The 12,861-nt window shown below is 55.0% G+C and overlaps 7 protein-coding genes across 7 annotated transcripts; 4 read left to right on the top strand and 3 right to left on the bottom strand.

Moving 5' to 3' along the window:
• Window positions 1–72: 72 nt before the first annotated feature.
• On the bottom strand, window positions 73–1,782 carry YLH47 (LETM1 domain-containing protein ylh47; the record flags this gene model as incomplete). The annotated part of the gene is made up of 1 exon (XM_064800885.1): window positions 73–1,782. The coding sequence occupies one exon, from the start codon at window positions 1,780–1,782 to the stop codon at window positions 73–75; it is 1,710 nt and encodes a 569-aa protein (XP_064660836.1).
• An 857-nt stretch (window positions 1,783–2,639) lies between these two features.
• ADK2 (Adenylate kinase 2) lies at window positions 2,640–3,504 on the top strand (the record flags this gene model as incomplete). The annotated part of the gene is made up of 2 exons (XM_064800884.1): window positions 2,640–2,808; window positions 2,867–3,504. The coding sequence occupies 2 exons, from the start codon at window positions 2,640–2,642 to the stop codon at window positions 3,502–3,504; spliced, it is 807 nt and encodes a 268-aa protein (XP_064660835.1).
• A 1,217-nt stretch (window positions 3,505–4,721) lies between these two features.
• Window positions 4,722–6,650, top strand: LTR77_003627 (uncharacterized protein; the record flags this gene model as incomplete). The annotated part of the gene is made up of 1 exon (XM_064800883.1): window positions 4,722–6,650. The coding sequence occupies one exon, from the start codon at window positions 4,722–4,724 to the stop codon at window positions 6,648–6,650; it is 1,929 nt and encodes a 642-aa protein (XP_064660834.1).
• A 710-nt stretch (window positions 6,651–7,360) lies between these two features.
• LTR77_003626 (uncharacterized protein) lies at window positions 7,361–8,164 on the bottom strand (the record flags this gene model as incomplete). Its single annotated transcript, XM_064800882.1, has 2 exons — window positions 7,361–8,059; window positions 8,117–8,164. The coding sequence occupies 2 exons, from the start codon at window positions 8,162–8,164 to the stop codon at window positions 7,361–7,363; spliced, it is 747 nt and encodes a 248-aa protein (XP_064660833.1).
• A 715-nt stretch (window positions 8,165–8,879) lies between these two features.
• On the top strand, window positions 8,880–9,772 carry LTR77_003625 (uncharacterized protein; the record flags this gene model as incomplete). Its single annotated transcript, XM_064800881.1, has 3 exons — window positions 8,880–8,928; window positions 8,985–9,229; window positions 9,290–9,772. 3 exons carry the CDS (start codon window positions 8,880–8,882, stop codon window positions 9,770–9,772), a joined length of 777 nt encoding a protein of 258 aa, XP_064660832.1.
• A 480-nt stretch (window positions 9,773–10,252) lies between these two features.
• Window positions 10,253–11,409, bottom strand: LTR77_003624 (uncharacterized protein; the record flags this gene model as incomplete). Its single annotated transcript, XM_064800880.1, has 2 exons — window positions 10,253–10,310; window positions 10,421–11,409. 2 exons carry the CDS (start codon window positions 11,407–11,409, stop codon window positions 10,253–10,255), a joined length of 1,047 nt encoding a protein of 348 aa, XP_064660831.1.
• A 380-nt stretch (window positions 11,410–11,789) lies between these two features.
• LTR77_003623 (uncharacterized protein) lies at window positions 11,790–12,799 on the top strand (the record flags this gene model as incomplete). The annotated part of the gene is made up of 4 exons (XM_064800879.1): window positions 11,790–12,192; window positions 12,262–12,514; window positions 12,585–12,634; window positions 12,699–12,799. The coding sequence occupies 4 exons, from the start codon at window positions 11,790–11,792 to the stop codon at window positions 12,797–12,799; spliced, it is 807 nt and encodes a 268-aa protein (XP_064660830.1).
• Window positions 12,800–12,861: the final 62 nt, after the last annotated feature.

Raw genomic sequence — 12,861 nt, 5'->3', positions numbered from 1 at the left:
TCTATGGTCTTTCGAGAAGCCGACCAAGTAACGCCATTTTCGAAGTAGAGGAAGGAGAGTGCGGTGGTCAAGCTATTGCTTCTTCTCGCCCTCTGCTTCGCCAGCCTTTCTCTCCTCTTGCTGCTCGTCAGGCTGGTCCCTCTTCTCTTCTTTCTCTTGCCTCTCATCAAGCTTCATCTTCGCATCCTCATCCTCGCCAGTCGCAGCAGTACCCTCGCTTTCTTTGGCAAGAGCAGCCTCTTGCCTGGCTTCCTCGTCTTTCTCATCTATGTCCTCACGATCAGACACAGTCGAAGCCTCGCCTCTCGACTCCTTTTGCTTCTCTGCCTGCTCCTGCTCCTCCTGGATCAACTCCTGCTGTTCCCTAAGCACCTCCAATCTCTGCTTATTAGTAGCAGCGCCTTCAGCGGTGTGCACCTCGAGCTCGATCTCATGGAACAGCTCTTCTGGGATACTGCTGAGAACGGCTTGCAAGGCATCAATTTGAGAGTCGAACTCTGCCTCCTTACCCTGAGCATACATGAAGGCGTTGCTCAGGACAAGTAGTGTCGATGGAACACCGTACTTCAATCGCAGATCCAGCCACAGCTGCAAGTCATCCCTGAGTCTACCAGGCGACATGCCATGGGTTCGGAGGCCGCGTGAAGCGCAGGCAGTCTGCAGCTCAGGCACAGAGAGCGACTCCACGCCCTCGTATGAGATGGCCTTGTCGTCGCGCTTGATCTGCCGCATGCGATGCCTGACCTGATAGCGTAGCATCGAATCCGTGCCAAAGGTCGACAGATTCATATATGTGCAAATTCCGACCAGCTGCGGCCGTGAAAGGTTGTCCAGCGTAAGGTCATCCTTGAACAGCTTGCAGACCTTAACAACGTCCGCCTTGGTGGGTTCCTCGCCGGTCGCACGCACTTTCCGGAAGAAATTGGTGAACTCCTCCTTCTGGGCATTCGCAGCACTAATGGGAATGCCAGACTCTCTCAGAGTTGACCGCAGAAAGTTACTCACTTCCTTCCGGTTCATGCGGAGGCGACTAGCCTTCTTCTCCTTGCTCTTGGCATCTTCGTAGGTGCTGGGCAGCATGTTCGGGAAGAGCTTCAGAGCGACTGGTAGTAACAGCTCGGCGAATGGTACTATGACAAACACCGAGAATGGCACTAGCCGGCCAAGATCCTGCACAGTCCGATGGAGTTGGCGATGCTCTCGTCGTGTCAACTCGTACCCTGCCGCCATCTTCAGCGCCAGACGTGAGCTGATGCGGACCTCAGTGGCGAGCAGCTTCGTGCCGTCCCAGTAGTGATGTGCTTCGTGCTTGACCTTTTGCCAGAGAGTCATTTGTTTTTTCGCCTCCTTTTTTTCAAGCGCTTTCTTGTCCTCTGATGACTTTGCGCCTGTTGACCTCTCAGCGGCTAATTCTGACAGCGAGCGGGACTCTTCGGCTTTGGTGGGAGCTCGGTCGGTGGGCAGGTTGATTGGGATGTTGACATCGGCGGCTTTCTGCTCGGCCGCCTTCGATGATGGCGACGCAGACTTGGAGGCAGACGATTGCTGTTCGGAGTCCTTGGAAAGAGGTTTCCTAGCCTGCTCCAGGTTGAAGCCCGGTGGCGGACCGTTGCTGTCGCTGCCATGGCCGGTGGATGTGTCGGTTGACAGTGCTTTCCGCGGGACTAGGATGGCGACCGCTGGTAGTTGTCGAGGGATGCGAGCAGCTCGCTGAAAGGCCAGTCTGTTGCCATTTCGCAGCAAGAGAGGGGCGAGTTGCGCCGCGCTCCGGTTGGACAGCATGAGGGTGCTGAGGGAGCGAGTCGCGAGGACTCTAGATTGTGGGAGGGGTGGTGTCGGATGGATAGGGTCGGAGGAGCCAGTAGTGATGGTGGTTGTTAGGAGGGAGTGGAATGCTGAGGCGACGACGCGAACGTTGACGTCGAGCGAAGATCAGGGACATGCAGGCACGTGCGCTAGGGCGATTAAGCTTTGGTCCTGCTGCTTCACCAAAAATACCAGAAGGTCTGGATTCAAGTGTGGTTGTTACGAAAAAAGGACGATGGGTGTATACCGAAAAATTTAATGTGAAAAGTCTACTGTAGAGTCTAGGAAGTACAGGACCGGTGTGGCAGTAGTCCCACTGATCTATCATCAAATTATGCGTAGTTTGTATTGCTACTGCCGTATGCGGTAGATCATGTGATGCTTTCTGGACAGCGTGGTATTTTATTCCGATATTTCAACTGCAAAATACCTTACTTGGCCCTACGGACGTTCCGGTTCTTGAGCAGACTCTCGCGTGTAGACACACCTGGAATTGAGAGACACGTTGCCCTCGTTGCACTCTCCCTTCGGCGTTCGGAGAAGCGTAGAGCGGGAGCGGGAGCTTCAACGTCTCCGAGCTCTCAACATGTGGGCTGAGGTTGGAATCGACAGTCCGAGGTTACTTTGTATATTTCTTCTTCAACTCCCAATCCCCTCCCTCCGCTCCCCACCCCTCCACTCCGCCGAGTTGCACATCACTCCAGAATGTACGATAGCAGCTAGCCCGTACCTTCCCTGGCGGTGGTTGAGCCAACCTTCGAAGCCTCGACGATCATTCATGCTGAGCTCCTCGTCTGCCACATCTTGTATATATTTACGACCACCTCATCGCGATGTCACCCAACAACCACCTCCGCCGAGCCGCTCGTATTATTCTGGTCGGGGCGCCAGGCGTTGGCAAGGGCACACACGCCGAGCGCATGCTCAAGCGATACCCGCAGCTGTCCTCAATCAGCTCGGGCGATCTGCTGCGGGAGAATGTGAGGAACAAGACGCCGTTAGGTGGGTTCACAACACACGTATAGGTTCTCTCAAACTCAATATCTCACACGAAATGTAGGCATCCAAGCTGAGGCCCTCATGAAACGAGGCGAGCTGGTACCCGACAACATGATCCTACGCCTTATCCGCAACTCCTTGACGACCAAGGGCTGGCTTGTACCCGGTGATAGTGCTCAGCCGATCACAGTCAACACTGTCTCTACCGCCAGCAATACATCTTCAAGCTCCGCAGCCAGTGTCAATGTGCCTCGGCCGACCAACTCCGAATACTCCCACAGTGATCAACCAGACGCCTCCTTCATCCTCGACGGCTTCCCTCGAACGGCCTCACAAGCATCACAGCTCGATCAGCTCATCCCCATCAACCTCGCCATCCACGTCCATACTCCTACAGAGATCATCCTTGATCGTATTTGCAACCGCTGGATCCATCCTGCGTCAGGTCGAACATACAATACAACCTTCAATCCGCCGCAGAAGGAAGGCTTGGACGATGTGACGGGCGAGAAGCTGGTGCAGAGGGACGACGACAACCCGGAGGTGTGGAAGGCACGGCTGAAGCAGTTCGAGGACGCAGCAATGCCGCTTCTTGAGCACTATGACAAGCTGGGTGTGCTGTGGAAAGTAGTGGGCGACAGCAGTGATGAGATAAGCCCGAAGATTTTCAAGGAGTTCGAGCGACAGTTTGGAGCTTGAAAAGGAGTGGTCATTCTATCTTCTGCTGGCCAATGTGTTGGCTTTGAGCGAGGCGCTGTGGCGTGTCTGGTGCTATGTCCTTGATAGTGGACTAAGGAACTCTGCGATACCATTTTTGCATCAGGGGACTGAGTACGATACGCTTCCTTGAACGTGCGGACCTGCCAGTTTGAGCCTAGTAGCGGTTTACTTCTCTTCTGCGCGAATGTCTTCCATGCCCCATCGTGCCAGAGTACAACTTCGACCCCTTGTCGGATCGTCCCATGGTACGCAGGAAAGCGTGGGAATGTGACAGCTGCACCTCGCCCAAGAAGGTCGCCACGACAAGGATCTCAGTGCAGTGGCTGCCGAATCCGTCCACGCTTTTCGCGACTTGCGACATGCATGTAGCACCGCGCAGGCGTTGCCATACCAGCTCCTCTGCAGTTCTCGATGATGCTTGGCTGAGGAACACACATTCGATGGGCTCGTGTGCCGGCCGTTGCGCCGTCACGAAAACGACCTCGTGGCAAGATGGTCCGAGTTGACAGACCTTCTGCGCTCGTATGCGCAGCGCAATGCCCGAGTACGGAAGCCTGCACCTCTGGTGTCACAAGCACGTCGCGCGACCAGTGGGAGTCCTTCGATTGCCCGGGCATTATTCTCGGCCATGCGAGGCACGCAGGAGCCCAAATGAGGGGCAAGGCATCACAAACGGAGTCTTCAAAACCTCTCCTCCTGATCGCTACCAAAGCATCGGGGCCTCTGGCTCCCCACGTGGACTCTTCCCCAACGCTGCAGGTTCGCGTGATGGCCACAGCGTTCATGCCGTCGTGAAGTGCTGGCCTCCCTCGGCGCCCGCTCACGCTACATCACCATACCAACTCGCATTCCTCCAGGCCCAGTCATGGGGACCCTAAGGATCTCCTGACCACGGTCCCGACTGCACCTTGCCGACGCTCTAGAAGCTGGTCACCGTCGATCGCCTATCCCAGGCTGTGTCGCGCTCCAGTGTCTTGACGGCGGAACCTTGCAATATCCGTACCAAGCAAAACTTGACAGCTGCGTTCTCTGCATGCTGCAACCCCTGGAACGCTATTTCGACCCGTCGCTGTGTACCATTGGATTCATGCAAGAGAATGCAGGCTATGGCTGCAGTTCATAACGCCGACCACACTCGCAAGGCTGGCATCTCCAAAAGAACAAAGGCCTTTCGCTCGCGCCGCTGTGCCGTCACCATGGACACTTTGTTACAGCATGCTTACATTGCCCGCCTTGACGAGACGCTCTTCTGTCCTAGCAGTACTGCGGCAATCGATTCGCCCTTCCCACTTTCGAGCATTTTCCCACCGCCAGCGTCTCCAAATGCCCTTGAAGACGCCAACGCCAGCCATGAGAGGCGACGAGAAGGTGTACCTGTCCGCGTTGACGGTGTGGAAAGGGATAGAGCCTTGCTATCCTCCCGAGAGGAGGCGCTGTCTCGCAGCTCGATCAGACCACTTGACCGCGGGCATCCACCACCGCCAGCAGAACTCTGGTCGCATGAAGCTGGCGAACGCACACCGGATAGGACTTACTGGCAGCACACACAAGCTGAGCTTCTCCCCAGACCGGCGGGCCATCTGGACCAAAGCGGAGAACTCGTAAATGGCTTGATAATACCAACTCAGGATGGCACACACCACGCTCTTGGATTCTGGGAAAGCCTGGACAGCATACTGCATTCCTCGCGCCCTCCGCTCAGCTCCTATGCCGTTGACCACAGTGCTGTCATTGTGGACGACCACAGGGGCAGTTACGATTTCAGCGACTTCTTGCAGAGGTGGAATCGAAGGGATTCTGAGGCGCCGGCTTCGGTTCAGGCTCTCCAACCGAATGATGACAATCTGGAAGCGCGAGTGCAAGATGTCGCTCGAGAGGATACCCATGCCGCACCCGTGGATATGCAGGGGATACGCTGGGATATCGCTGTGAGAAGCACAGCACTCAGTACCAGACGATGCTGGCATCCCACTTCGACGAAGTACGTCAGTCCACCTTCCATTGAGGGTCCTGCTCAGGCTTTGAGAACGGATGCGGAAGCAAATTACTGCTTCAGGCGCTTCTCTCCCAAACATCGCGCACAGATCAGCCATCATCAACTTCGCAATACTCTTGCCGCTAACCGCAGGAACGACGTGTTCTACGCCGCTGGCGACAAGGTTTACCGGACATCGTTGGCATCTTCCGAGACACATGACACGATCATTGACCTCTCCCCACCAACATCATGCGCGTCCGGCTTTCGGATCACGTGCCTTGCAGCGTCACCGCAATCACATGCTGACAATTTTGTCATTGCTGGCGGGTTCAACGGCGAATATGCTATGCTCGATCTGAGTGCGGAGCATGGCTGCGTTACCGAAGGCTTCGTCTCTCATGCCTACAATGGCGTCGTCACGCACATCAGCACCAACCACGACAGACGCTCAGGTCTGCTTCAGGCTGCTTTCTGCTCCAATGACCGCACATTACGCATCATGGACGCCGCGACAGAGCGGTTCACTAACATCCACCGCTTTGACCGTGCAGTCAACTGCTCTGCTGTGTCAGCGACCAATCGGTTGCGGGTTGTGGTTGGTGATAGCGAGCAGGTGTATATCACGGATGCAGACAGAGGCGAGATGCTGGCGACTTTACACGGCCATAACGACCATATCTTCTCCTGCGCATGGTCACCTGACGGGCGGACTGTGGCTACTGGAGCAGAGGATCGAAAGGTGATCATTTGGGATGCGAGGAACTGGCGACACGCTCTCGCGACACGCACCTGCATGATATCGTCTGCGCGATCTTTGCACTTCACGGACGATGGCTTTCTGGTTGCTGCGGAGGACGAGGATGTGGTGTGTGTGTACGAGCCGCGAAACTTCGACCTGCGGCAATCGGTACGGTTCTTTGGGTCCATCTCAGGCGTGGCATTACTTGATGGAGGAGCGGAGATGGTTATTGCGAACGGAGACAGGATGGTGGGCGGCCTGATGAGCTTTCAAAGGGCGGATCAAGGTCGGAATGACGGGTCGTACGGCAGGAGGCTGGACGACTGGGTGGATCTGGAGAGCGTGATACGGCCAAGACGTGGTGTGGGGCGCCATTCATGGGCGGGAGCTTTCGAGGTGATGGTGTAGGCTGTCTATATAGTCCTCGGTACATTCAGTGTACTGTCCCAAGCCATTACTGCAGCGAGGCTGGATGGGCGATGGAGAAGCATGCCCAGCTGGGTCGGTCGGTTGTAGTTCTGCGTCTTCTCTATGAGACAGCCTCGCACTGCTGAGTCTGCTGATCAATCTACCCGCGTCTGCGTCCCGGAGAGCCATGCGTGTCTTCTCTAAGTGCCGCATCTTCTTCGTAGGACTATACCCCTAGCAAAATCGTTGAGAGGAAGAATGGCCAGCAGACGGACTTTGGGGGCCTCGGCGTGTATCTGAGACTTGGGAATATATCATACCAGGCTTGGCGAGTCAAATCTGCAGACTGGAGCGAAACCCTTTCACCTGATGGCCATGCCTCGACTGCCATTCGTCTCCACAAGCGATCATGCTTCCAACTGCTAATGGACCTTCCAAAGTCACAACCAACCGCCGGAGCTACGTGCCAATTGCGATATATGCCTGTTCTCCTCAGTACCGACCTACCCTGGAAAACTATCTCGGAAGTGCTGGGTAACTGACAAGGGTCTTGACTCTCGAGAGTAACATTTCGCGCGCTCACGCGCCAGCTGCTGCCCAAATCTCGATACGGTCGGCGCGAGGAAGCAGGCAATTTCGGGCGGACTAACGTTCTGTAGTCATCTGAACTTTCCTCTGAGCAGAAACAACATAACCCTCTGTCTTGACTCTCATCGCGTCCACATGACCAGCCCAGCAACGACGGCGACACAGACGCCAACAAAGACCGCCCATCTCATCAAGCCTTGCATCGCCCAAGCTTTGAACATCTCCTCGAATGCCTTGCCGTCGTTCAGTCTTGGGAAGGGGACATCCTTTGGCACTGGCACATCAAGAGCTCTACACAATGGCTCCCAGCCGTCCCTCACGTCGGCGAAGAACAACCGATCCTTCGGCACAATCTCCTCCAGCCATTTGATATGTCGCTCCCAAGTGATCTTCGCCTCTGCTGTGAGGCTCGCCTGGCTTTGGTACCTCTCTTCAAAGATCTTGGGTAAAAGATTCCACATAGTGGGCAGATGCCGCAAATTCTGGATCCAGAAGAAGATGATCATTTGCAGCGTTGGCTGAACCATGGCTGCGATCTTCTCCATACTGGCGGCCCAGGAGTCGATATCGCGGACAGTGCAGATGACCATGGCGTCAGGATACAGCTCCAATAACTCAGGCACAAGTTGGGACAGCGGCGGGTCTGCCGTCGCAACGTAGCCTTTCAGCATCGCTGCCATCTGCTGGAGGGCAGCCTTTCGATCATCTTCGTCTCGGTATGGGCGACGCTTCAGGACATCTATCCACGTAAGAACGTCTTGCTCGCTGTCGCAAAGGGCTGTCTGAACCCCCAGGTGGTATGGCGGACCCCCGAGTAGGATCTGTACGGCAGAGCAGAAGCTGTTGGTTCCAGTCCGCGGCAAACCAGCACCAATCACCTTGACTGTGGCTCCAGGTTGCGGTGGGTGTGCTGTCAAGGCAGACATGGCTTTGAAGGGTTTGCGTCGTCAGCTTTCAATGCTGGATCATGAGGAATTATTGTGCTAGCCTGGACAGCAACTCGAGAACGGGCTCGGTCAGCCTCGCACTCGCATCATCCACCCGATCGGGATACTCCCATGTTCGAGTGCCTGTTCAAGCCTAGCCTTGTGGATTCCACTTCGCGACCAGGACACGCCTGATGGAGTAGTACCTGCGGACAGCGGGTGAGCAAGCAAGAAGCGGTGAATAAGAATGCCGCCATACCGCTAGCTATTAAAGGCTTACTACCGGCTGAGTTGAGCACGAACACTCAGACGAGAATTCAGCACATTTTTGGCTGCTGCCCCACCATGTGCTTCTGGCTGAGCTCCAGCGGCACGCAGTTGGGATCTGAAAAGATACACATGCCTACCTCGCAGCCCTTCAAACCTTTGTAAGTACCCTAATCAGCCCCAGTCCAGCTCCTTCGACACATATCAGCCCCGCGGCTTCTCGTTCACGTTCCAATAATCGGCTAGACGACGAGAGTATCGGTGATTTGCTTTCTCAAGACTGCACATTGCATCCTTCTATGAGAGATGGGCGGAAACGGAGAGGACACGTTCCGCGTCCGTGTAATACAGTGCCAGGTGCTGCTGCAAGCCATATATGTAGCTCTGAATTCAGCAGTAGTAAAAATGAAAACCAAAGGCTCGGCCCACGCTTTTGCGAAGCTAAGATATGGCGTCCAGCGCTCGAGCCAATGTACTGGTCGTTGGAGGCAGCTCAGGTATGCATCCACTCTTCCCCCAGAACGTAAACTTTTGTATTGACGTCTCGATGCAGGAATCGGTTTGGCAACAGCCAAGCTAGCGCTCACCAACCTTCCCAGAGCGAACATTGTCCTCGTCTCGACAAATGAGGAAAAGCTACAGAAGGCCGTGGCGGAGCTCAAGGCTACTTCGCCTAACGAAGACGCCCTAATTGATCATGTTGTTGGGGATGTATCTCGGATCGCAAGCCAGTTCAACGACATGGAGGCGATTCTCAAGGCAGCTGTAGCTCGGTTTCAGTCCACGATCGACCACATTGTATGTCGGTGTTACTCTCGCCACGCGAGAACAACTTGCTAACATCCTTACGATCTGTAGATCTGGACGGCGGGAGCATACCCACATGCGCCGAAGAGCGATCATCTCACCAACGATGACATACTCGAAGTCGCTGGCGCTCGACTTTTTGGCCCCCTGACACTTGTCAACCTGGGGAAGAAATACATGACCGACAGCCGCAAGTCTAGCGTCACTCTGTCCTCCGGCATAGCCATCTACAAGCCTCGCCCAGGCTCTGGACGCCTGATAGGCATCATGAGTGGGTTTGAGTCTGCAGTGCGAGCGCTCGCAGTTGACCTCGCCCCAATCAGAGCCAACTTTGTGGTCCTCGGTCCGTTCAGAACGGCAATGTTGGACCGCTTTGCCCCGGATGAGGCAGCTATAAAGGCATACGCCGATGCCACGCTTTTCAAGTCAGTCGGAGAGGTGGACGAGGCAGCTGAGGCGTATCTTGCCAGTATGCGTTGTAGCTTCATGACGGGATCGAGAATCGATAGCGATGGGGGAGCGTTGTTGTGCTGAGTGGCAGGCGATGTAGTAGGAAAAGTGGCAGTCTCCGCCGTCTAGATTATGAGGAAAGCACGTCCGGAAGCCGCGAGGCAGGAGATCGTTTAGCGGAGAAGAGGCAAGGGGCTAGGGGCGGGCAGTAGAGCTCTCTAAGATAGTAGGCAAAGCATAGCTCTCCGAGACAGCAGGAACAGCACCGCCTAGCAGGAGACTTTATCGTAGGCGATAGTGTCGCGGAGAAGCCAGAATTTGACTGCAGCTTGCTTTATTATGTCGCCTGTCGAACGGAGTACTCAGTAGTGCCCCTGCTTGATCAGTTCACCTCTCGTTCGGAGCGCTGTTTGAGTTGGTCGCCCGTAAATAGTAAAAGTGGTTGCCTTCTTGGCAAGGCGTTGAGTTGCCTCATCTTCGAACGGAGTTTCTTCATTCAGTCAACTCGATCAGGACGACATAGAATCTAGCTTGAGCCGCACTTCCACCTTCATATCACATTCTTCAGGCTTTGTCCGGCTGAAAAGCGACGTAGGTTCTCTGCGACCAGAACTTCCGCTCCCTGGGGTCTGGTTGTTTTCGAAAAGTTAGCAGGAACACTAACCAAAGGTGAAGCAATAATCCTCGACAAAGCGACCGCGCAACACGAGGAAACTCTGAGGTTTTACGTACCTTCCTCCGGCTGCATGAGGCGACACGACGACATTCTTCTGTTTCCAGTACGGAGAGTTCTCGGGTAGAGGCTCGGTGGTGAAGACGTCGAGTGCGGCACCGCCAATCTCCTCCTTTTCCAGAGCAGACAGCAAGGCTTCGTCATCGACTGACGTCCCACGTCCAACGTTGACGATCCAGGCATGATTGGGAAGCTGCTTCAGCCGCTCAGCGTTGAGGACATGCTTCGTTGCCTCCGAGCCCGGCAGAATCATGACCAGTGCATCCGTCTCTGGCAGAAGCTCCGGCAGCTTGTCCTCGCCATAGACCTCAACACCATCACGAACACCTGCGTGACGAGCAACCCCACGGACCTGAGCACCCAGCGCTGTCAGCCATGGCGCGAGGGTCTTGCCGATGTTGCCGAACCCCCAGATGAGCACCCTTGCGTCTCTCAACGTCGTGAACTTCCCAGCAGGCCGGTCAGGCTGCGGTCCGCCGAGATGGCCAGGCCACTTGCCCTGTAGCTGGTAGTCACGCATCTCGAAGAAGCGTCTGGCGGAGTTGAGTAGCAGTCCCAGTGCATGCTCAGCGACCGTGTGGTCGTGTAAGCCGGAACCTGTACATATCGTGATCTCTGAGGCCGAGAATCCAGCGTTAAGTACATCATTGGGACCAGCGGCCAGGGACTGAATCCATCGAAGCTTCTTCATTCGGCCTGCAGCGTCCTTGAGGTTGTCAGATGAGTTGCACCACGTGACCAGGCATTCTGCGTCGATTGCGTCTTCAGGCAGTGTCTTCTTCACATCGTATGCAACGAGATCGACGCCAAACCCTTCGAGACTCTTGGTGTTGAGTTTCAGCGATGTCGGGTAGAGCAGCTTCATCCTGTTGGGCCTTCGTGATGCTGCTTGGTGTTGTGGAGTGGTTTCGCTCTGGCTGAGTCCCAGTTGGATCTGGTGGAGTCTTGAGATGGCCTTTTGATAGTTGCTCTGTTGTGCGTTTGTCATGGTATGAAAGAGGAGGACCTCCAATGTTTTAAATGCCGTCAATGAGAGCAGGAGGACATCGGCAATTGTCGGCAACGGTCTGCATCCGGCAGGTACTTCTTCCTCGCTCCTCCATCACATGTGCCGTCTGCTCTCGTCTACGACCAACCACGGCCGGCCGAAGCGTGGTGTTGTTGGCCTGCTCTTCGTATGATTTTGTCAAGGATGTAGTCGTACATCGAAGCGCACTCCTGCCTATTACTGAAAGAGGTAGGGAGCTGGCGAGCTTCATTGATTCCACTGCTTACGAATCGTTCCTATCTAGCCTCCGCCTGACATATATAACACACAAGCTATCAGCATCTTTCCCTGGGCCTGTTAAGTTGACGATCGCTTCCATGATGGCGACGACAACAGATACAGATTTACTGAAGTCTCTGCTCGCGAAGGGCCCCCCTAAGTCACTCGGAAGCAGCAGGGAGCTGACGCTGGCACTTGGGGACCTCTATATCGCTTCAACGACTCTCAAGGCGAAGCCGCTGCTGGTCTGGGAGACGGAATCTGGCTATCCTCGTTACTACATCCCGTTCGATTCGTTGCACCAGGATATCAAGGCAGCTTTTGCAACGGGCTTCTCAGAAGGAGGTCCAGATGTAAAGCTGGAAGTCGTGAACAATGTGAAGGGCGAAAATGATGCTGAAGCTGTCATTGAGCGGCTCTCCATTGGCTCGAAGTCGACGACGTGGGTGAGATTTACCGGAGGACCGCTCAAGGACTTGATCAGGTTCGAGCGCCAGGAGATCGGTGAGTTGTGTTGCCTCGATCGTCGTCAGTACGTACGGCTCAGTACCTTGACATTGACCGATATGACAGATGAATGGTTCGAGAACGGCGCGCTGTTCGTCGGGATCAAGAACCCGTACAAACGCATCGACACCAAACCTGTAGCGAGACATGTCATCGTCAAGATTGACGGGGAAGTCGTCGCCGAGACGACCGTTGCAGTACTTCTTTCTGAGACGGGTCTCAAGGAGGCATACTATTTGCCCGCGACCAGCATCAAAAGCTGGGACATGGTTGAGAAGAGTAGTTGGAGGACTGCTTGTCCGTACAAAGGAGAGGCCTGGTGAGTTGATGATCGCACCCACATGAGAAAGCTTGGTTGGGCTCTGCTAATATCTTTCTCTGTGGGATAGGTACCTCAACATCACCGTTGATGGAAAGAAGAAAGAGGACAGCATTTGGTGTACGTCGGCAACCAGCAGCATCCTTGTCCATACCGAATACAACGCTGACCCCTCCGCACCCAGACTATCCCTACCCAACCCACGAGAGCGCCGGCATCGAGGGCTTCATCAGTTTCTACAATAAAGAAGGCACGGATATTATAGTAGACGGCGTCAAGGTGTGAAGGTCCTTCTGGACGCTCCATATATGCTTTAATATAGCTTCATTATCGCACCTGGGCGAGTG

This window comes from Saxophila tyrrhenica, assembly GCF_035928015.1.
Source record: "Saxophila tyrrhenica strain CCFEE 5935 chromosome Unknown scaffold_5, whole genome shotgun sequence".
Lineage (NCBI taxonomy): Eukaryota > Fungi > Ascomycota > Dothideomycetes > Mycosphaerellales > Extremaceae > Saxophila > Saxophila tyrrhenica.
This window is presented reverse-complemented; position numbering and strand designations above follow the sequence as displayed.